Source organism: Panthera pardus, unplaced genomic scaffold, assembly GCF_024362965.1.
Source record: "Panthera pardus isolate Hobbes unplaced genomic scaffold, ASM2436296v1 HiC_scaffold_17, whole genome shotgun sequence".
In the NCBI taxonomy this organism is placed as follows: Eukaryota; Metazoa; Chordata; class Mammalia; order Carnivora; family Felidae; genus Panthera; species Panthera pardus.
The window spans coordinates 26,937,653-26,963,104 of record NW_026526732.1 but is presented as its reverse complement, the minus strand read 5'-3'; the positions used below and the strand labels follow the sequence as shown (position 1 = coordinate 26,963,104).

Genomic DNA, 25,452 nt, shown 5'->3' with positions numbered 1-25,452 from the left:
CACGATCTCATGGTCCGTGGGTTCGAGCCCCGCATCGGGCTCTGGGCTGATGGCTCAGAGCCTGGAGCCTGCTTCCGATTCTGTGTCTCCCTCTCTCTCTGTCCCTCCCCCATTCATGCTCTGTCTCTCTCTGTCTCAAAATATAAATAAACGTTAAAAAAAAATTAAAAAAAAAAAGAAGTTGTGTTCAAACCCACCATTCCAGAAGGTGTGAGAACTACTCCTCTACGAAGAAGCTAAAGGTACAGGTAAGCTGACAAAATCAAAACCATAACCCACTCTAGAGCATTCACTAACCTGAAAATATACGAGTACAATGTGCATGAGCGAATGAGAACAATGCAAGATGAATTCCTGGACCAAGAAAATTGCAGAGATCAGACAGGCTTGAGGAACCAAAACTGCAGAAATATATATATATATATATTTTTTTAATTTCTAAAAACTGAAGGGGAAGAGTACTTATTAAGAACCAACTTCAAGGGCACCTACGTAGCTCAGTCAGTTAAGCATCTGACTTCATCTCAGGTCATGATCTCACAGTCTTTGAGTCCGATCTCCGCATCGGGCTCTGTGCCGACAGCTCGGAGCCTGGAGCCTGCTTTCGATTCTGTGTCTCCCTCTCTCTCTGCCCCTCCACTGCTTGCTCTCTGTCTCTCTTGCTCTCAAAAATAAATAAACATTAAAAAGATTAAAAAAAAAAAAAAAGAACACACTTCAAGTGGAAGCCACCCCAATGAAAGCAACAATAAAACAACCATAACCTACCGATCAGGGTTTTGAACAGCATTTTAAAGACATACACACACACGAAAATAACAAGATACTCCTTAGTTCCTGCCAAGAAAGAAGATGAGATGACATTTAAGATGCAAAGAAAAGAACCTTTCAGATTTGGGCAAAGAGAAGAAAGAGCTTGAAAGGAAATCTGCACAAAGGAAACGGCGACTGCAGGCCTAGAAGTGAGGCAAAGCCCTGTTCTTTTTGAAGACCCAATAAAGTATCTCATGACCTGAATGATCTGAAACAATTTGTCAACAAGACCAACATGTGAGAAGGTCACAACAAAAGCAACAGGGAAGAAAGAATTTATGAAACTGACTCATGCACCCCCAAAAGAATTTAATGTTACGAAAATGTTACAATGACTTAAAACATGACTCGTTTGGAGAAGAGCAAGGGGTAGTGAGAGCATATCACAAAGGATCTCATTACCGTAATGATGGAGTAGGACTTACTCAAAAAACTAAACTCTGCATCAGTTCAAGAAAAGGAGTCAAGATGGTGCCTGCTGACAGGAGATAAGAGGAACTAATTCAAACAATTTTACTACAAGTGCTAATGGAAAAAGTGGAAATATAAGCATTTCTTTCTTTTCTGGTCTACAATGCCATTCTAACAGCATGTTGAAACACAAACATCTAACATTAGAACAAATATATCTTTGAATTGTGAGGTAGAGGATTCTAGTATAAAACACATGCAGGGGCACCTGGGTGGCTCAGTCAGTTAAGCATCTGACTTTGGCTCGGGTCACGATCTCACAGTTTGTGAGTTCGAGCCCCGCATCGGGACTGGAGCCTGGAGCCTGCTTCAGATTCCGTGTCTCCCTCTCTCTCTGCCCCTCCCCTGCTCGTGCTCTCAAAAATAAATATTAAAAAAATGTTTTTTAAACATGCAATAATATTCCCAATTATTGTTCAGTAAGTACAGCCTCCTCTAGTTCACGGCAATGTTGACTAGTGTCTCGGGGTGTTGACTAGTGTCACAGGTCTGAGACAAGCAGGAAGGCCTCCCAGTGTCCTCCCCTTCGTGACCCTGTGAGCCTGCCTCCATCTTCAAATCTCATCCAATGTGCTGGCTACCTTCTGGGCAGAAGTAGGGAGTGGAGATAGGAGTCCTCTGGACAGTTTCACCTGGCTGTGTACATAAGCCACATCTAGGGAGGGGAAACAGGATAAGTGAGGAGACCCCCATATAGGAGCAGTCCTTCCCAACTAACCCTATAAGCTAGTCTTGGGAGGGAAGGGAACGGTGGGGAGGGGCAGATGGGGCAGATCAGGCCACGGCAGCACCAACAGGGGTGGCCCCCACCCCTCTACCACTTCCCCCTGGAGTCATTGCTGATATATCAACGTCAAAGGTAAGAGGTCTGAAGAGGACTGACTCTTGCATAAAGAGATTGTTGGGAGAGTTAATTACACTGCCCATGGCACATAAGTCACATGTGTGGAAAGTTCAGAGCTGCCTAGCTAGAATAAGCACATATCACTACCTTCCAGTTTAGGTCCATAGACAATCAGAGCTCCAAGTCTATCTCAGAAAGGAAAATCAAGAAAATGCAAAAACTATAGGGATAGAGGAGAACAGCACAAATGTCTCAATTACACCTGGTGGCTTAGCTGTGAAATACCTCAAGCATAAAATAAAGGGAATGAATGTCTATCTTTTTAAAGTACCATGAAGTTTTTTTAATGTAATTGATTACCTACCAAAAATACACGCAGACCAAAACTTAGGGGCGATTTCCAGCTGTACCCAGTGTGTGCAAAAACCAGAACAGAAGAATGATATCACTATCACTGTAACAGGAAAACCACACTTTGGTGCCAGCCCCAGCAAGTAGATAGCCCTATGTCTCTTCTCCTGCTAGGCATGTGACTTGGGGGAAGAGGTCCAGCTTCTGAATGCCTCAGTCAAATGAGACATTCCTCTGTCAGATGAGAGTACCTTGCAAGGATCCTGTGAAGACTGGATGAGCTGATGTCTGGAAAATTCACCACCATAGTGTATGGTGGGTGCTCAAAACATACTAGCTGTTAGGGAAGCAGGCAAAGAACCGCAAGGTGTTTTAAAGCAAACTATTTTTAAATGGTCTGGTCTAGCCAGCAAATAAGTAAATATATAAATGCGAAGCGAGCAACCATGTAAACAAAAGGACGGCTGGCATGATGGGGCAGAGAGAAAACTACAAGAGTAACTTAAGACTTGAAAGGCGCCTGCCAGGATAAGACAGTTCAAGTAGACAATGATATTAGCCTGGAATAACCTAACAGCCACATAGGAGTACATAAATAAGACAGAAGAACATCCTTTATTTTCATGCTAACCATATCACTTACAAAACTGGTCATGCACGAAGTAAAAAATCTGGCCTACCATTTGCAGTTACTATGACAAAATTAGATAGGAAAAAAATCCGTCTTGAATACTGTCTAAACATATGCGAACTAAAATACAAAATATTTAAGACATACTGAACCTGGGACGAAATTCAAAATATAATAAAATGTTCTTTCATAGGTTAGATAATGTAATAAAACACATGAAAAACTGCTGAAGCAATTCTAATGGGAAGTTATTGCTGTAAGACTAAGTGATTACATTGGTGACAAAGTCAAAAGAAAAAAGACAAGCATGAGAAACCAAGCCTCTTGATAAAGAACTTAGAAAAGGAACAAAGTAACAAACCAAAATAAAATTAGAAAAGGCAAACTCAATAAAAAAACAAACTAGAGAAAGAGATGGCAATGAAATGGACAAAAACAATAGACAATTCTTTTGAAAGTCAACAATCCATGCGTAAAGTGAATAGATTTTTTTCAACCAATAAAAATAGACAAAATAAAAATAGAAAGAATGAACAAAATGTAACTAAAGATGTATGAATTGGAAATACATTAATAAATTTGATAAATGGAAAGAAAATCTATATTAAAAAAGAAGAAATTTCCAAATGCAACAAAATACCATTTCCCAAGAAAGATTCAAGGGTATTTACTGGAAAAATGTGACAACCTTCCTTCCAAAAAATAAATCATCCCTATAACTGAGATAAATCTGTTCTTAATCTGTCCTACGATTTATGTGTCTGTCACAGAAAAGACCAGGTATCAGTGAAGCGTCCCTGCTCCCAGCTTTACCTCCTACTCCCCAATTTTGGTAACTTCAGCATACGTCGTAAACATTCCCTCTCTAACTCCTGTGGAGCCATTTGGGTTTTTCCTAGCCCTTCTTAGCCCATTATCCCATTTCCTCTTTAATTTGTGCTTTCCTTGCCTCTGGAATGACAAATAAGCAACAGTGTTACCTGAGAGAAAAAAATCCACAAAAATCACTGTATTCTTATACACTAATGATAGAGCCAAGGAAAAAAAAAAAAGACTTAAAAAAATTACGACATACTAATCATTTCCAAAAAAATATTTAAAATAAAAACTTGAAGAAAAAGAAGAGAGGCAAACCAAGAAGTAGACTCTGGTAATCATTTCCAAAAAAAATACTTAAAATAAAAACTTGAAGGAAAAAAAAAGGAGAGGCAAACCAAGAAGTAGACTCTTAACTATACAGAACAAACTGAGTGTTACTGGAGGGGAGGTAGGTACGGGGATCTACCAGATGAGTGATAGATACTAAGGAGGGCACTCGTTATGATGAGCACTGGGTACATGTAAGTGCTGAATCACTAAATTCTACACCTGAAACTAATATTACACGGTATGTTAACTGGAATTTAAATAAAAATTTGGAGAAAAAATAATTTGAAACGCAAAGTATGTATGTATGTGTGTGTGCGTGTGTGTATGTGTGTATAATATATAGTATATAATGGGAAAATAAAGACAAGAACAGAGATAGCTTGCTCCTGCCAGAGAATTTAAAACACAGCTGATTCCTCAATGTAGGAATCGAACATTGCATTAAAGATCCTGTGTTTAAAAAAAAAAAAAAAAAAAAAAAGATCCTGTGTTACAGATTCATATAACTATATGAATATTCATTAACTATAGGGATTAACTATATGAATATTCAATTCAAAGTTATGCCTCTTCCAGGTCTTACAATGAGGACCCCCACTCCCCATCTGGTTAATCAGACACTATTTCCCATTCCCATATTCCCATTCCCATTCCCATGACACCTAGCTCAGTATTCTCCTATTACACTCCTACTTTCAGCAACATACTTAATTTGATATTTCCATAGTGTAAAAGACAGTAATGGTCACATCTAAAGCTACACAAATAAAATAATAAAATAGTTAAATGAGGAGCGCTAGGGTGGCTCAGTCAGTTAAGCATCCAACTCTTGATTTCAGCTCAGGTCATTATCTCATGGTTCATGGGTTCGAGCCCCATGTTGTCAGTGCAGAGCCTGCTTGGGATTCTCTCTCTCTGCCTCTCTCTCTTTCTTTCTCTCTCAAAATAAATAAATAATAAACTTTAAAAAAATAAATAAAATAGTTAAATGCAACAATGCAAAACGGTACCTAGTCAATCTTCACTCTAAAGTAGCATTTTTTCTTGTTTATAGCAGCACTCTCAACAATAGCCAAATTATGGAAAGAGCCTAAATGTCCATCAACTGATGAATGGATAAAGAAATTGTGGTTTATATACACAATGGAGTACTACAGGGCAATGAGAAAGAACGAAATATGGCCCTTTGTAGCAACGTGGATGGAACTGGAGAGTGTGATGTAAGTGAAATAAGCCATACAGAGAAAGACAGATACCATATGGTTTCACTCTTATGTGGATCCTGAAAAACTTAACAAAAACCCATGGCGGAGGGGAAGGAAAAAAAAAAAAAAAAAAGAGGTTAGAGTGGGAGAGAACCAAAGCATAAGAGACTCTTAAAAACTGAGAACAAACTGAGGGTTGATGGGGGGTGGGAGGGAGGGGAGGGTGGGAGGTGGGTATTGAGGAGGGCACCTTTTGGAATGAGCACTGGGTGTTGTATGGAAACCAATTTGAGAATAAATTTCATATATTGAAAAAAAAAAGAAAATCTAAAAACAAAAAAAGAAAACACAAATGTATTCTACATATGGAAAATTACTTATTAGGTGAAAAATAAAATTTTACCCAAAATGTAAAAAAAAATAAAAATAAAAATAAAGTAGCATTTTTTCCGAATAATATTACAACTTTCAAAAAGTAAAAAATACAGCAAACTTGTGTATATACATATGTTTCATATTAAAGTTTAAATTAAATATTGGTAAAGATCATATACATATTTCATGTATAAACTTTATCATAATAAACAGATACAACAAAAATACTCCTATCAAAAAATTAAGCAACTGTGTCCATTAATGATTATGACAAACTACAGTAAATTAACAATAGTAAAAACTTAGAAAAAATGTTCAACAATACGGAAGTGGTTAAATTATGGTACATTTATATGATGGAATATTATATTTCCATTCATAATTACAAGAAAATACTTGAAGAAAGTTATGATAATGGTAAATGGGGGGGAGAGCATCAAACTATAACTAACAATCTATATGTAAATACATATACACAATTAAATCTCAGCTACCCCTCAAAATTTAAAAAAACATTAGAAAAAAAGGCAAACTATAATGCTCTACCAACTCCCAGGGGTAGCCTGCTGAGTTTTCAAATTTTCAGCATTAGCAAATATTGTCTATATAATTACAACATGTTTTTAAAACTATAACTATCACTATTAATAATCAAGAATAAACAAAAACATTATTGTAGGGGCACCTGGGTGGCTCACTTGGTTAAGCGACCAACTTTGGCTCAGGTCATGATCCCATGGAACCTCTTTGGAACCTCTGTTTCCCTCTCTCTGCTCCTTAGGTGCTCACACTTGCTCGCTGTCTCTCATTCTCCCTCTCTCTCAAAAATAAAGAAACATTAAAAATTTTTAATACTGAAAAAGCTATTTTATAAAAAAAAATTATTGTATATCATATATACATTCTTACTCTATCAGGATACTTCTGACTAATCTAAATTGCTGCTGCACATAAATACCTAAAACAATATGAAACCTACTTTCTCCAAATTTTTTGTTAACATATTTTATCGGAAAAAGCTTAATTGCTTTAAGTTTTTAAATATAAACATATAACATATGCATCTGTACAATCACTCATTATGAGCAATATATACTAATTTCCTATGCTCCATCCTTATTATGTGTATCTTGGAGGATATTTTAACATTTGGCATTAAAAATAAGACATTAATTGCTAGGAAGTTGACAACCACTAGCTTTATCTTCATATTTTGCAATACGACATCCTATAGTTAGGCTAATTCCCCATTTCACTATTTTAAGTTGCCCTGAGTACCCCAAGAAGAATTATTTAATATGTAACTCAAAGTACTAGTTGTGAACTACTTGTTTCTGTGTAATTAAAGAATGTCCCTCCATTCTTTTCCACAGTAGTCATTGGCCAAGACGAGGAGTCATTTGAAGCTACACTGGTTAGCAGAAACTGTTACTGCAGAAAGTCAGTAACTACAAGAAGTGTTTGACCTTGGCACTTAATAGAGTGCTTAGTAGATATCTATAGGATGAATGAATGCTGGATAAACTCAACATTTTTATCAAACAAGGACAGGGTTACAAGAAAACATTACACATATCAATGTGGAGCTCAGCCACTTCCAACCATCCCAAGTCAGCCTCTGAGAGACACTGGCAGAATTCTAAGGATAAAACACAGTTGTCCTCCATGGCCGCATTTCAAAAAAAAGCGTTCAATACTAAAATAATGTTAGGAAGTTCCACTATCTGTGCATGGAGGAATATTCTCTTCATAGTGTGACTGAATCAAGTCAGCCACCTTGGGGGAGATAATGGCTTCTACTTTTCTTCCATCAGCCCTACCCAGAAGTCACTACTGTGTTGGACAACTGAACTAAATGAGTTAACAAAAAATCGTCATCCCTAATTATTTTAATGGGGACCAGATCCCATCATGACTTAAAAGTATCAAATTTCTTTGTAGCCCAGTAACTTTTATATCAATATTACATGAAATTAAAGAGAAGCAGTTGGTTAAGTATCTCACTCTTGATATCGGCTGAGGTCATGATCTTATGGTCATGAGATCCAGCCTCCCCCCTCCCCCCTCCCCGTGGGGCTCTGCGCTGGGCATGGAACCTGTTTAAGATTCTCTCTCTCCCTCTTCCTTTGCCCCTCCCCCGCTCGCTCGCTCACACTCCCTCGTTCTCTCTCAAATAAGTAAGGAGAGGCAATTACCAGATTTCTTTTTTAATGCACAGATTTAGTTGTGGCAGCAAACTGCTACAAAAATATTTGTGGTAAAAGGATTTCCTTCTAACCTTTACAAAGCCTCAAACATTAATAAGCAAATATATAGTAATTAGAAGTTGATTTCTATGGAAGCAGCCTCTGTAAAGTCATACAGTCTGGAGAAATAATGACCATTCTCTTTAATTATGTATTTTTCAGATTTTTTTCAACAGAATGCAATCACTTTCTCCTGAAAATAAACCAAAAATTCTATTAAAAGACTGCATACTGTACAACCTCGTAAACTATGTAAGTTGATTACTCTTTCAAAGCAGTCTTTGAAAGAAATAATTATACCTTTGGATGAAGAGCTAAAGACGTTTTTTTCCAAAATGCAAAAAGGAAACAAGTCATTCTAAAGTTATACAGTTTCCATGTATTACAATCAATTTCATCTCAGCCACATCGCGGACAACAGTTCTTATACAACTTAATATTTGTCAATCCCTGTAAATATGCTTAAGCTAAGAAACGTGTTATGCCTATCTTAACCGAATCCATTACTTTCTTTTCAACAAGAAAAGCATACTTAACTGTAAAGGAGGCAGAAAAGTTAGGTCCTAATTGAATCGACATCAAAAGGAAAAGAAAAAAAAAAACCTTCCTTATTTGAATCAGTTGAAAGCCTTAAGCATTCAACTGACTTGAGAAGATGAAATCTGGTTACACTATTCCTGGGGACATTTGCATCTTTGCTCAGAAAGCCCTCATAGGACCTTTCATTGCACTAACTTCCAACTCTTTGCTGCCTCCTCAGTCACTATGGATCAAGCTGAATATTAATGAGTAAAAGCAGGCAGAACATAGGAAGCTCAGCCAAGAATACTAGGACAGACAAGAAAAGAGCTCACTATTTTCAAGAAAACATCTTTTAAGAGTTCTGGGCTCCCAGAAGTCAGGCCAAAACAGAGAGAAACTGCCTTTGGATGAGGATAAATAAGTTTAAGCTTTGCTCAGAGGGGATGGTCAAAGACTTTCCTTCTTCTTTTGTGCCATCTGTTTTAATAACATTAAATCTGGGTTAACAGCACATTCATACTCACATCAGAATTACTTGATTTGTCTGAAGAGGAGATACAACAAAATTCGTAGTGTTAGTAATCAGAAACTTCAAGGAAATTGATCATTTTTTTTTTTTTTAATGTCCATTTGGAAACACTGTCAAGTTATTTCTTCCCTCCATCTATACTCTTGGGAAGAATCATGGGTATCCCTGAAAACTTCTTCAGGATAAAAAGCATTATCCGAAAACTTGAGAATTTAGCTTAAGTATACTTCATTCACCACAAAATAAGTGACTGCCATCAAATAACTTTTATTCATTGAACTGCTTAAAATGCTAATGTATGCAAACCTCTTATTCTTACATATAAACTAATTTTTGAATTTTTGCTACTTCTTGAAGAAACTCAGCTTTTAAAATCCAGAATGCTGTATTTCATCATATATATCTGATAGAGCTTTATCAGCACTTCAGAATTCTCATCAGTAAAACTCATACTACACAGACTATAATCTCAGGGAGAACTGCAAACCTCATCTTTGAACATTTTGAGTTACCACACAAATTGGTACAGCATGCATATTTTTAAGATTTTTCCCTTTCTTATTGTCTAAGGTCTCAATGTCTATATCAGCTATCTATTACTGTCTTAATAGGTCGGTCTATTGTCTATATGAAGTATCTGTTGTATGTTTCTTTTTTACCATCTTATACCATAAAATGGCATGGCTAATAATCTAGTGTTCTGACGATTAGGCTAAGGAAATCAAACTTATTCTATAATTTCTTAGTATTTTCACAGCAGTTTTGAAATGTCTTGTATATGGTAGGCGTGTTAAAAAATACTTATTGCTGGGGCGCCTGGGTGGCTCAGTCGGTTAAGCGTCCGACTTCGGCTCAGGTCATGAGCTCACGGTTTGTGAGTTCGAGCCCCGCATCAGGCTCTGTGCTGACAGCTCAGAGCCTGGAGCCTGCTTCAGATTCTGTGTCTCCCTCTCGGTGCCCCTCCCCTGCTCACACTCTGTCTCTCTCTGTCTCTCAAGAATAAATAAGAATAATTTAAAAAAACATTAAAACAATAAAAAATAAAAAATACTTATTGCTTGGTAAAACTGAAGCCACCTTCAATCTGGAACCCTTCCAAGCACAGGGGCTGATATAGTATCAGACTGAACTCTCCAAAAATACGCAAACTGTCAGCTTTGCTGACACCAACAGGCAATATTTCTAACTGGGTATGTTTCCAAAATATTCCAGACCCAGTCAAAAACACAATCGAAAAGCCAAAGAGGTATAAAATAATTCTCCCATCTGTCCCAAACTCAGTATCAACTGATAACCATTCTGCTCCTCTTATTTGAAAGAAAACAGTGACAATCAGAGGAATGCCTTCTGCTCCCCTTGTACCCACCCAAACCACCCATCCCTCATCACTGCCTTCCCCTGAATGGTTGCACCCATCCATCCCTCCATCCTTAAAGAATGAAGTGCCCTTATTGTTGCCAAATTCCGCTAGCCTGTGAAGATGTATAACCCCTTCCTACGCTATCAAAAAACAAAACAAAACAAAAAACAAAAAACCAAACAAAAAAAGAATCCCTTGTCCTCAGGAAAAGGACGTCATTACCTCCACCCTTTCTCCAGTATCAACAAGCTCTATAAACATTCACTGCTTCTCCCATATAAAAAGTTTTCTGCTCATGGAATTACAGCAAATGTCTTCATTAAGTAGTCTAAACTCAATGCCATCACATTTTCACCTTCCATTTTCTCTCAACTGACTACAATTTGGCTTATACTCCCTTCACTCCAAAGAGCTGCTTTTGAGAAGAAGATCCAGAATGTCTTCCTGTCAAAACCAAACAGATCAGCCCGACACCTTAGCAGTGGCTTCTCAGGGACTTTCTACCCCATGGATCACCGTCTCCTTCCTGAAACTCCTCCCGGGGATATAGTAACACTGTCTATCCTTCTGGTCATTGTTCTCAGTTTACTTTTGGAGATCAAGCTCCTCTGGATGTCCCTGAAAGTAACTTTTCCCCAGGGCTTACACTCTGCCTTTTTCTCACCTTTTATAAACTCACTGAGCAATCTTAATGCCACCATAGCTCCCTAAGTGCTTCCAAATCAAATTCCCAGCTCAGATAGATGTTCTGCCTATTGGCTATCAACACATTCATATAAATACCTACAAAGGTTCTTCAAGCAATAAATTAATTTTTCTCTCAAATTAGCACAAGTTGCTTGAACAAGCTATGCCCTCACACCTCTAATAGCCTGGTACATATATCTCCTCTCCTGAAACACCCTACCCTTGACTTGCTATGTAGGCGTTTCATGTTACATTCTTGACCCCACTCTCGCTTACCCACCTATCACCATAGAGACCTTTTTTGAAGACATTTTCCCAGCCACTCTTGTGGCTAGAGGTAGCCAAGTAACCCAGTTCTTCTCAATAAGACATAGAAAGAGGTCTTCGGGGGAGCCATGAATGAAGGTATTCTGGGAAAGAGAAAAATATTTCTTAGAAAATGAAAGGAGAGGAGTGGTCAGTTGGTTAAGCGTCTGACTTTGGCTCAGGTCATGAACTCGCAGTCCGTGAGTTTGAGCCCCGCGTCTGGCTCTGTGCTGACAGCTCAGAGCCTGGAGCCTGCTTAGGATTCTGTGTCTCCCTCTCTCTCTCCCCCTCCCTGCACGCGCACACACACTTTCTCTCTTTTTCTCTCTCTCTCTCAAAAATAAACATTTTTCCAAATTTTTTTAAAAAATAAGATAAAAGGAGAGAACATATAATAAAAGGTCTCTCTTGGTGCCTGGCTTCCACATCTCCCTCATCTTCCTGCCCTTACACAGTCCTGCAAAGGTACAATGTCTGAAAGAACAGTTGCTCTCTAGAACTGTTACCTCTGAGTGGCTAAGGATAAAAAGCCAATATGAGCTAATACTCCTAATCATATAGTTGACAAAGGACTAATATCCAAAATATATAAAGAACTCCTGCCACTCAATAACAAAAAGACAAATAGCCCAATAAAAAGGAGCAGAAGGCTTGAACAGACTCTCTCCTGAAGGAGATAGTCCAGTGGCCAATCAGCAGACAAAAAGGTAGTCAACATGAGGGAAGTGAAAAATTCAAACCGCAATTCGATGTATCTTCACGCATAACAGAAAGGCTAAATTTAAAAAGAATGATAATATCAAGTAGTAGCCAAGATGGGCAGGAATTGGAACGCTCATACATTCCAACCACTTTGGAAAAAGATGTGTCTCGTTTTGTTTTGTTTTAATGTTTATTTCTTGATTTTAAGAGACAGAGAAAGCCAGAGTGAACACTGGCACAAGTAGGGGAGGGGCAGAGAGAGAGGGAAAGGGAAAGAATCCTAAGCAGGCTCTGTGCCATCAGTGCGGAGCCCAACATGGGGGTCGATCCCACGAACCGTGAGATCATAACCTGAGTGAAATCAAGAGCCAGACACTTATCCAATTAAGCCACCCAGGTGCCTCTCTTAAAGTGAAATATATACCAGTCCTTTGACCCATCGTCCTCCTCGAGAAAAATAACACTATGCTCCCCCTAAAAATTACATACAAATGTTCACAGTAACTTTATTCGTAATAGTCCAGAACTGGAAAAAAAAAATCTAAATGTGCACCCACAGGAGAATGGACACACAAATTTAGGTACATTCACACAATGGAACACTACCCAGCAATAAAAAGGAAGGAACTACTGATACATGCAACAACATGGATGAATCTCAGCGATAGTACACTGAGAGAGGCCAAACACAAGCACACGCAACAGGATTCCTGTGCATGAAGTTCAAAATCAACATGCGGTGACAGAAATCAGAATAAGAGGTGCCTGTCATGTAAGTTGTGGGGTTGTTGGATGGAACGGGGAACAGGGGAACTCAGGGTACTGTTTAGGGTCCTGGATAGTCTACCTCTTAATTCGGATTTGGGCTGTTCATGAACACTTATTGCTAAAGACTCATCAAATGGTACATTAAGATCTGTGCATTTGAGTGTTTATAAATTATACCTTAATAAGCAGTAAATTTTAAAAAGCAAAAAATGACAAAGTCAGTTAGGCAAATACCAAGTGCCAGGTGCTGGATAATTACCAACTCAAGACAATCGTGAACATCAAGGTGAAAAGAATCACTTAGCTGAGTCATGGTACATCTTGCCCCTTTCATCCTCTCTCCTCCCCCCACCCCTTCTTCTCACTTTTACACCAGACAAATCTAAAGGGTTTGTAAATGACTTGAGAAGGATTTCCTTTTCCCCTATCAACTTCCCCAAATCTGAAGTGTTAACAAAATCCATATTTTCTAAAATACCATTTCAGACTACAAGAAAGAAAAAAGGTATCATGTTTTATATTTATTCCAAATTAGTTTGTTTTTTTTAAATAGTCTTTCAATTAACATCTGATTAAATTTCCCTTATAAACTGTATTATATTATACTCCCAAATTCATACAAATATGGATTTAAAGACACTAGTTTAGAGAATCTAATCACTCAAATGTTCACTGGGGAGTCAGCACTTGGCTAGGTGCTGCGACAGAATACCAGATTCTACAAGAATTTATATTTTCCCCTCAAGAGGTAAGACTGAAATGAGCATTTAGTATTTTACAAATACATTCTCCCATTTAATTTTTTACTGTTTTATACATGAGGGGGAAAAAAATCACTGAAATCAGAGTCAGAAAAAGACGCTGAAGAGACCACAGAACTGGAATACATCCTGACAAAGTGGGTTTGTCCTATGGTAGATAAGATAAGGAAGCACAATGTAAGCAGAGAGAATGGTACACACAAAAGCTTTTCAAGACAGGAACGTATATGAAATATATAGTGTTGTGTCCAGTCTCCACTGAATAAATGGATTACGAGTCACGGAAAATTAAGTGAAGAAATAAGATGGTTTCAGATGGTGGTAAACCATGAAGTTTAGGCAAAGGACTTCAGACTTGGTAACAGGGAGCCAATGTACATTTTTTTTAAAGAAAATAAAAGGGGCACAGTGTTGTTTTAGAAAATTTAGTCTAGCGGTAATGGACAGAGTAGAATACAAGTGGGAGGGAGGCGGTAATTAGAGGGGAGATCCAAAAGGAGGCTGAGTACAGGGAGATAAGGGCTGTGAGCAGGAGAGCGAAAAAGATAATAAAGAGGAGAAGTACACTATAATCAAAGGGTAATCATTGTCAAAATATGTTACTCTAAGATTCTTTTAAATATTGGATCTGCTTCATAAATGTACTCATCAAACACTTAAGTGGTTATTTTCAAAAGACTGAAGAACAGGGTAGGCACAGGTAAGCTTAACATGTTAGGTAGAAACATGTCAGAGATGAAAACAAATCAAACCAAAGCAATAGCTAGTAAGCGACACAATGACTGTTTTTGATTAAGAGCGGCTACCGGCTACCATTTGTTAAGCACCTACAATGTGTCAGGCACTACGCTAGGCATACGGCACATCGCTCTGCAATTATCACCTTTATTCCTCACAATTCTGAAGATGAAGATATCCTTCATTCATTTTTTTTTTAATGTTTATTTATTTTTGAGAGAGAGAGAGACAGAGACAGAGAGAGAGACAGAGACAGAGCACGAGCAGGGAAGGGGCTGAGAGAGAAGGAGACACAGAATCCGAAGCAGGCTCCAGGCTCTGAGCTGTCAGCACAGAGCCTGACACGGGGCTTGAACTCACAAACTGTGAGATCGTGACCCGAGCCGAAGTCGGACGCCCAACCGACTGAGCCACCCAGGCGCCCCCTTGGATCAATTTTTTTAACAATTGAGTCTCAGACTCCAGAATTGGACCCACAAAAGTATGGCCAACTAATCTTTGACAAAGCAGGAAAGAATATCCAATGGAAAAAAGACAGTCTCTTTAATAAATGGTGCTGGGAGAACTGGACAGCAACATGCAGAAGAATGAAACTAGACCACTTTGTTACACCATTCACAAAAATAAACTCACAATGGATAAAGGACCTGAATGTGAGACAGGAAACCATCAAAACCCTAGAGGAGAGAGCAGGAAAAAAACCTCTCTGACCTCAGCCACAGAAATTTCTTACTTGACACATCTCCAAAGGCAAGGGAATTAAAAACAAAAATGAACTATTGGGACCTCGTGAAGATAAAAAGCTTCTGCACTGCAAAGGCAACAATCAACAAAACTAAAAGGCAACCAACGGAATGGGAAAAGATATTTGCAAATGACATATCGGACAAAGGGCTAGTATCCAAAATCTATAAAGAGCTCACCAAACTCCACACCCGAAAAACAAATAATCCAGTGAAGAAATGGGCAGAGAACATGAATAGACACTTCTCTAAAGAAGACATCCAGATGGCCAACAGGCACATGAAAAAATGCTCAACGTCGCTCCTCATCAGGGAAATACAAATCAAAACCACACTCAGATATCACCTCACGCCAGTCAGAGTGGCTAAAATGAACAAATCAGGAGACTATAGATGCTGGCAAGGATGTGAAGAAACGGGAACCCTCTTGCACTGTTGGTGGGAATGCAAACTGGTGCAGCCGCTCTGCAAAACAGTGTGGAGGTTCCTCGAAAAAATTAAAAATCAATCTACCCCCTGACCCAGCAATAGCACGGCTAGGAATTTACCCAAGGGAGACAGGAGTGCTGATGCATAGGGGCACTTGTACCCCAATGTTTATAGCAGCACTCTCAACAATAGCCAAATTATGGAAAGAGCCTAAATGTCCATCAACAGATGAATGGATAAAGAAATTGTGGTTTATATACACAATGGAGTACTACGTGGCAATGAGAAAGAATGAAATATGGCCCTTTGTAGCAACATGGATGGAACTGGAGAGTGTTGTGCTAAGTGAAATAAGTCACACAGAGAAAGACAGATACCATATGTTTTTACTCTTATGTGGATCCTGAGAAACTTGACAGAAGACCATGGGGGAGGGGAAGGGAAAAAAAAAAGTTAGAGAGGGAGGGAGCCAAACCATAAGAGACTCTTAAAAACTGAGAACAATCTGAGGGTTGATGGGGGGTGGGAGGGAGGGGAAAGTAGGTGATGGGTATTGAGGAGTGCACCTGTTGTGATGAGCACTGGGTGTCGTATGGAAACCAATTTGACAATAAATTTCATATTAAAAATAATAATAATAAATTTAAAAAATTGAGTCTCAGAGAATTAAGTAATTAACCTGAATAAGGACACATCCTTAAAACAGGTAGGACCAATATTCAAATGCATGGTCATTTACATAGGTTTTAAAAGCTATATGTATTGCATTAGATGGAGATACACCTATATTAGCACCTAGACAACCCTTAGCACACAGTGTGTCTGAAATAAACATATCTCAGTCATCAAAATTATGTTAAAATTAGGTACCATTTTAATAGAACCAGAGGATTTACACTCTCAAAGAGAGAACTTTTCTCAAACTGACACATATTAGTTATTTAAAATCATAGGATGCCAGAGAATAAGAAGACAGCAAAAAATTCTCAAAAACACTTTTTTTCATAGTATAACATTCATGAAGAAATAATTTCTTCCATACTGTCAGGTAGTCAGTTTAAAAATCACGTCTATTGAAAAGATGTAACACACAAATAAAACAATGTTTTAAAAAAAGGAGACAGGGGCGCCTGGGTGGCTCAGTCGGTTAAGTGGCCGACTTCGGCTCAGGTCACAATCTTGCGGTCCGTGAGTTCGAGCCCCGCATCGGGCTCTGTGCTGACAGCTCGGAGCCTGGAGCCTGTTTCAGATTCTGTGTCTCCCTCTCTCTGACCCTCCCCTGTTCATGCTCTGTCTCTCCCTGTCTCAAAAATAAATAAAAAAACGTTTAAAAAAAAATTTTAAAAAAAAAAGAGACAGGCATTGCTATTACTTATATTACAATTTTTACTTATATTACAATATATTACAATATATTACTTATATTACAATAATATTACTGTCATTATTTCAAAATCCGATTTTGACTTGGAGGAGCAGGGACTATGAGATAAGGAAATAAAGTTGACAAAGGACAAGACAAAAAATAAAGTATTACTTTTAAATGAAAATTAACTTAAAAATTGACATGTGTCTTCTCTATAGGTATATAAGTATTATAATTTATCCTCTGCTTTAAAATTCTGGTTCTGCAGAGACATCACTACAAGCAAGAAACCTACAGATAACAATGACTCTAAACCCTTATCTTTCAATATCCACACTGAATGTAAAAAGACGAAATGTTCCAATCAAAAGACATATGGTATCAGAATGGATAAAAAAAAAGAAGACCCATCTATTTGCTGTCTACATGACAGGGATGCCCACTCTCACCACTGTTGTTTAACATAGTGTTGGAAGTCCTAGCATCAGCAATCAGACAACAAAATGAAACATGAGAATCCTAAATACAGAAAACAAACTGAGGGTGGATGGGGGGGGGCGGGGCGGAGAGGGGAAAATGGGTGATGGGCATTGAGGAGGGCACTTGTTGGGATGAGCACTGGGTGTTGTATGTAAGCCAATTTGACAATACATTATATTCATAAATAAACGAACAAACAAACAAAATTCTGGTTCTAGGGGCGCCTAGGGTAGCTCAGTCGGTTAAGCGTCCAACTTCAGCTCAGGTCATGATCCTGCCATTCTCAAGTTGGAGCCCCATGTCAGGCTCTGCGCTGGCAGCTCAGAGCCTGGAGCCCTTTCAGATTCTGTCTTCTGCTCTCTCTGCCCCTCCCTCACTCACACTCTGTCTCTCAAAAATAAGTAAACGTAAGAAAATTCTGGTTCTAGATGCAACTAGTATTTGTAGAGTACTTGTTTTGTACAGGCACAGATACAAGGAATATTACATATTCCTACTCCTTTCATTTTAATTAGCTGATTTATATGCTCTCTAGCCTTGAATCTGAGGTCAATAGTTTTGAGCCCAAAACATCTATAAGGCCTCTGGGGCCTGACCAGGAATTCTATCACTGTATGACTGTGAAGTACTATATGACTTAAATAGGTGCTTAAAACCATAAAGGACAATAGAAATGTTTCAATGTCACATCTTATTATGTGGTTCTACTCTAATCATTTTCCTTTTTGGTATTATTTTATGACATGATGAATAGTAACTGAGTGATAGACAATGATCATTCCCAGTAAGGTCTGGCATGATCTAGCAGCAATGGGGACCGAGTTGAATATCAAAGCATTCCTTAGAGGCAAGAGGTAATCTGGGCCCCAGGACTCTGCTCTGGCCCTTCCCTGCCCCTTTCGTTGCTTCCCTCCCCTTCCTTCTGCAGGGAGGGGGTTCCTATCAAGCATCTTCCGCTCTCACTCCCTCACCTCTTCCAGCTTTGCTCAAAAGTCACCTTCTTAATGAGGCCAGCCTGGCCTACTTAAAATGATAACTCTCTCTCCTTGATTTCCATTACCCTACTTTATTTTTTCCGTAGCACTCAACTTTATAACCTTCTACAGTATCTACTTTCTGTTATTTGTATTGCTTGTGTGTTCCCCATGCTGGAATGCAAACTTCCTCAAAGTGGGGACTTGGGTCTTTTCGTTCACTTGAATTCGTTCAACGAACGAAGTTCGTTCTTTCGTTCACAAGAATTTAAGAGGTATCTGGCATAAAATAAGTGTTCAATACATACTGCTTAAATTTTTTGAAAGTGTTTTAGTGAATGAAATAGAGAAGGTATAATATGTGCAAAAAGATAAACCTCGAACCAAAATTTCTTTATATTCATTTATGTGGAAGAAAAATTTAAATGCAAGCAGTTAACATAGACACCTGGTAAAGTTCCCCAAAACCTAAATTTTTTCTTTTGTCATATAATTATAAGAATACAAAAGCCTTCCCAATGCATCTTTCTTACTCAAGCATCTTCCAACTCAGTAATTCCAGAAACATCTAAACATTCTTGACATACCACATAAATCCCTTGCCACACAGGTTTTCAGTAGAGAATTGTAAGAAAATCAGCTACGCAATATTTTTAACTTCTAACTCCAAATAACCTGTTGCAAGAATCCGAAATAATATATTGAAGAGTCAGCATACATGGATACTTTAATTAAAAGTTATTATCAATATTTTACAGAATTGGGGTTGAAAAGATCGGTGACTACCTACTAAGGAAGAAGTTGGAAAATGTGATCCTTCAACACAATATGCCAGTCTGGAATTGTTGACATTCTATCTAGACCAGAAACTTCTAAAAACAAATGGTTTTTTTAAAAAGCTAAATTCCTTAATTCAAAAAATAATTTGAGACTTACAAATGCTAACACCTGTCCTCAGTTCGGGATTTTTAGAGTCTCCAGCAAGTAAGACATGATTCTGCCATCATGAAGCTTATAGTCTTGTAAGAAAATGTTTTTCTATAAAATTGCTTTGATACAGTCACACAGATTAAATTCAAATGTAAATTGTCGGAGCCTGGTAAGAATTTTCATTAAAATGGAGCATACTACCCGACCTGAAAGAAGTAATTTACAAACTGGAGAGTGCTTTAATGTGAAAGTTTTTCTTCCTGTGTCAAAACAGCGATTCCCAGTTTTACAAAATATCTGTGATGAAAAAATAAAATCTTGGCTCATCGTCTGCATCCACTAGGGAGCAACATTCAAGTGTCAGCCTCTCTTTTCTGTACCAATCACTGAAGAATAGTGAGTCACCAAAGGACCAGCATTGGTTACCAAAATGAATATATTTTGTTCTGTAGTTTCCTGTCCCAGGGGCAAAAATACAAAGCAAAACAAAAAATGGAGCAACGTACAGCACAAAATATTCAATTCAAGGCATTATGCCAAGAAAGCAACAGAAAGTTCTACATTGGAGCCAAAGGCTTCTTGGTTTCTTTTAAAAATTTAAATCGTGACAATTATCTTGATGTTTCTTGATGAATCAGATCTGTCTACAGAACAAAAGCATGCTCAGGAGTTTTGGGTACTTTGAGGAATAATTATTTCCTAAGCTTATTCACTTTTTTAAGAAAGCAGCTTACAGACAGATTTAAAAGCTAGTGTGCTTGAGTGAAAACATTTGTAATCAGTCAACCTACAGAGCCATTTAGCCTGAACCATCAATTGAAACAGAAAAAGGATTCTGGAAGGAAAAGGAACTTAAAAACTCATCCCATCAAAAAAATAATTGAAAAAAAAATTTGTTAATGTTTATTTATTTTTGAGAGAGAGAGAGAGACAGAGAGTGAGCAGGGGAGGGGCAGACACAGAATCCAAAGCAGGCTCCAGGCTCTGAGTTGTCAGCACAGAGCCCGACGCAGGGCTCGAACCCACGAACTGGAAGATAATGAACTCGGCCGAAGTCAGCGCTTAACTGACTGAGCCACCCAGGCGCCCCGATATTTTTAATTTTCTTGCACACATTGCTCTTCCAGCTTTGTGGTCCAAACTGCTGCAAAACTTTTAAGTCATCACTGCTTTATTCAGTAGTGATGGCAAAGCTTGCATTTAATAAAACAGCACTGAGTGACAGTCAAACCTCTACAATGGCTATTTCACTTCTTTCCCTCTTGATGTAACTACATTAGTACGTAGCACATAACACATTGATAAAGCTACTCTAATAGCTAATTAACAGTAATTTATATTTTACCTTTCTAGCACATAAATACAAATTATTGCTAAGTCGCAATTAAAATGCATTTATCAATGTCTATCAACGTACGGGTGTTTTCGTTTCTCTTGCTGCCCAACTACCCTAAAACTTAGTGGCTGAAAAAAAACAAAACAAAAAACAGTTGTTTTATTTACTCACAATTCTGCAATCTACGCTAGGCTCAGCCAGATGGTTCTTTTTGGCTCATCTTGCCGGTTTTCACATGAAGCTACACTGAGCTGGCAGGGATCAGCTAGGACATGGAAAAGCCAGGCCTCTATGTCCGTGTGACCTCTCCATTAGGGTAACTGGACTTCTTGCATGTAATTGCCCAGAATTCTTAAGACTTAGGTCCAGAACGTACATAGTGTCACATCTGCTGTTTCGGTCAGTGGAAGTCGCCGACCCAACATGCGTTCAGAGGGAGGGGCCTACATGATGGTATAAAAATGCTAGAGGAATAGTTTATTGGACCCTCCTAATGTAACAGACCTAAAGGGAAACTTCTATTCCGCCTTCAGAACTCACACTGTCTTTCTCTGGATTAGCACCGTGGAAGAGGCAAGAATAAAAAAATGTAAGCAAAATATGTGAGAGAAAGGTAACGGATGGGGTTGTTTGAGCGGGTGGAGGGGAAGGAGAAGACCCTTACTAGTAAGAGGAATACAGTCAACCATGAAATAGATAACTGAACAGAGTTGGTATAAAAATCTGTACCCTAAAATATGCGGGGGTTTTATGAACCGTTAAAGCATTTATTGGTAAAATTAGGAAGAAGTTGCATATAGAAGCTTAGTCATTATTACGTATCACATAATCCTCAAGAAGCTGAACGAGGGGAAATGATACGCCAGGTTATTACGGGAAAGTACATACACTACATCCTCATCAGCCATTAGGATAACAAGCAGAATTAGTGGATGGACAGTGGCAAACAGTGGTTCGACCTTCACATCCAGAACTCACAGCCCACAACCCTGGGAGAGTGTGGACTCTGTAAGCTTCTAGTCGCTCACTGGGAAAGGCAGAGAATACCCTCATTTCATATACCATTTCTATTCAGTAGCTTTATTTCAGGTCAATGAAGCCATTCTGAAACTCGAAACAATGTGGATCTCCCATACATGAGACCTATATAAGATACAGATCATTTCCTTCTACGGAAGCCATTGGAAGGAATCATGGAGTTCTGTTGCTAGAAGTCTTGGTGTGGGTCTTCCTTAAAAAGAGCAAATTAGATCTATTTGTTACAAAGTTGTTTTAAATTGCCTCACATTTGGTAACATGCCATGATAGTCATCTGTCAAGACTTAAATACACATGCCAACCAATTTAATGTAATATCTAATATATTCAAAGAAAAAAACATACATAACTGACTTTTACTGGCATCTCTTCAGTTTTTCTAATTTTGGACTTGTCCCTTTTCCCTTAATTTATTAATTAAGTTTAAGGAGGGCATATCTTAGAAAAAGAAGAGAAAAAGCACATTGAAGAACACAAAGGATTCTACTCAAAGAAACTCACAAAATACATTTTCCTCAATTTGACATATGGAGCATAATGTGCTACATTAGCTTTCCTTTTTGTTTCCAAACATCTGCTAATAAGACTTTCTTCCTCCAACGTGCAAGACGCTTTCCTCAAGCCAACTGGGTCAATTAGCATCTACACCATTTAGGTAACCACACACATTACATAATGTGTAACAAAATAGAAGGGCTGAAGTAGGAACTATGAAGCTTCAACACTCAGGCCGCCTATCTTGTCATCTTGTCTTCTCTTTCCTAATGCCGCAGCTTCTTCAGGTGGACAGTGAATGGCAAGGACTGTTCTCAAGGAGGGGGGACAGTATGATACATTGACAGGAAATGCTGACCTGTAACCAGGTCAGGTATCAGGATGCTTCAGTACCACTGGGCAAATACTGAGATGGACAGAAAAACTCATGCTCTGTCTCCAGGACACCATCTTCTTACACACAGGATTAGATTCAATAACAATATGTATGAAATTATTCAAACACCGTGGAAGTTAAAAGGCTCTAACTAAATTTAAAGTAACACAATAAGTATGCTCAATGTCAACACTGCCTCTCTATGCTTCGTGGTAACAATCTGGAACATAAAGCACCCAATAATATGAGTTGTTGATAGTCTTTAAAGAACTTTCACTTCCATCTTCTTTGGTCTATGAAATAACATTCATTATTTGGTGTTTACGTTTGCCAAATTTGAAAGAAATTTGGAAGAAATTAAGTTATGGTTACATCACAGAACTTTAAAAGGACAAATTTTCCAGCACCACTATTTACAAATCCAGAAAATAAGATTGAAAGTTTCCATTCATATCATTTTTTATGAAGATGCAATTATTGAGTAAGAATAATTCAAGTAAGAAAATTAGATTTGGTTGAGGTAAAACAAATGAAAAACATAAGCACTTGGGAAATACACCGTACAACACAGGTTAATCATTACTGTTGTTCTCTAAGAGATGGAAAATACCCACGTAGGAGAGGAAAGAAACACAAAAGTGCGGGTAGAATCTTTAACAGAAAGGCCATTGTTTACCCAGAAGTTTCACACTCCAGAAATATGAACACCTGCCAGGTAATTAAATACACCCACACGCACGGTGTTCCATCGCACTTTTTTTTTTTTAATTATCACCATTTATCATCATCACCAACAGGTAATTTTCTAAGCAACGTAAGATCTGGACTGCAACTGAGGGAAGCTCAACACGTGAAATTAGTTCAAGCTACTACCCTTGGATGATCAGTTGCACATGCGCCCGCTCACAGGGAGAAACTGTCAGGCATCAGGATCGCCTCTGTGTTCTCTTGCCTGCCGGTGATATAGCTAACCACAGAGTCAAGAGTAGGGACGGCTCAGTGAAATTAACTTGAGTAGGGTGTAACTCGTTTCTTCATCCTGCACCCAAGCCAATTTGGCTTTCCACACCCATTGTATCTCCAAGCCCAATTAGGTGACATCTATCTTAAGCATTTAAGCTCCTTTAAAAGACTTAGCTTTTAACCTTTTGCATTTTATTGATACTATTAGCAACTTATTTTTTTTTTATAATGCCACAACTAAGTATGAAACTTCTGCCTTGATTAGGATAGAAAGAAACTGTGCTTTGAAAAAATTTTAAAGCTAAGATTCTCCATATCAACAATCTTCAACTCACAGAGAGATTTTACAACACAACACAGCAGACTTTATGCACACATACATAACACATACATAAACAGACATACTTAAACCACATACTAAAATATACATTTCATGAAACACGTCATACCTTTAGTGTACATGAGAGTCTCCATTATTTTCTCTTCTATTTCTTTTTTTATCCTGCTCATGGTCCCTAATTTGGTTTTACCATCCCACTAGCTGGGGAGCAACCAGAGTTTGGAAAACAGTTCCCTCTTTCTTAAAAATCACTCCTGCCAATCACTATGATACTCCCTGCAGATGAGATTAAAAAGATACTCCAAAGGGGTTGGCTGATTTGTAAACAGGACTGTTTCTGAAACATGAATGAACCAGGCAGCAGGATATCAAGAGCAGATGCGCACTAACTGTGCGTCTCCAAAAGCAAATTAGTCACTTACCGCTCTCTTGAAAGTGTACAATAATAGGCCTTTTTGGACAGGAAAATGGAAATGTAAACAAGATTTTTATTTTTTCTTATTATGTAGGCAAAACATGTTTTAACTGATCATATCAAGTGTTGAAAAGGATATGGGAAAAAGTGTGCACCGTTATTGGGACTGTAATTTTGTACAGCCGTTTTGAAGAATGATTTGGGAGCATATAACCAAATTTTAAACGCGCAAACCCTTCTGACCCAGCAATTCATCCAGTAATTTATGCTAGGCTCTTACAGATGCACAGAGATCTACATTTCAAGACACTGGCCATTGGTAAGGAGATACTTAAGGTACAATCACATTCTTTAATTCTATTAAAAAATGTCCAAAAGATAAGGTCTTTCCATACCATTGTTTCTCAGTAGGATAATATTGGCATTTGAAGCAGGATATTTCTTCATAAAATTCCCCTACATGTTTAAAAATACTCCCAGGGTGGGGGTGGGGAGAGTGGTACATCTTAGAGCGAGAAAACCACTATTCCATGTGCCCTGTAAAGAATTTTTTCAAAATGTATTACAAGGAAAAAAAGAAAGCAAGTTGCAGAACAATACCTATTGTATGACTGCAATTATGTGAAAATAAATCAACCACATTCTGGTGTATGTGCCCAGGAATGCACTGAATTGGGGGACATCAGAAGACAGATTTACAAATTCTGCCCTATGAGCTCCAATATTACTTGATTTTCTTTTTTAAAGAATTTCTTTCTCTTATTTTATTAGGCTAACACTGTTTTATTTGGGGAAACTAAAATCCACAATATACTCACAAACCTAAAGTGGCTATTTTGAGAACGGTCATTGAGCAGAGCCTGTTGAAAAAGCTATAAAAAGCAAGGAGGGACGGAGAGGAAGAGGAAGGACTAGGTACTAACGACCCGAGTCATAAAAGTCCTTTTCCTTCCTAATTAAAGTGACAAGATCTCTCTTTAATATACTAATTAAGCACACATAAAAAGACAATTTAAAACATGGAAATTAAACACTAACACTACTTAGGGCTCCACTGTCACCCTCCTCCCACGATACCTGTAAAAGTACTACCTCTGAACTCTGTACCC

At 38.2% G+C, this 25,452-nt stretch overlaps 1 protein-coding gene across 1 annotated transcript in view; it reads right to left on the bottom strand.

The window, feature by feature from the left end:
• The window catches only part of NHSL1 (NHS like 1), a 204,613-nt gene extending 179,956 nt beyond the window's left edge, over positions 1-24,657 (bottom strand). The window contains exon 1 of the mRNA XM_053904432.1: positions 24,038-24,657. Within this exon, the coding sequence (XP_053760407.1) occupies positions 24,038-24,098 (61 nt within the window). The 5' untranslated portion in view covers positions 24,099-24,657. The remainder of the gene's footprint in view (positions 1-24,037) is intronic.
• Between the last annotated feature and the right edge of the window lie 795 nt (positions 24,658-25,452).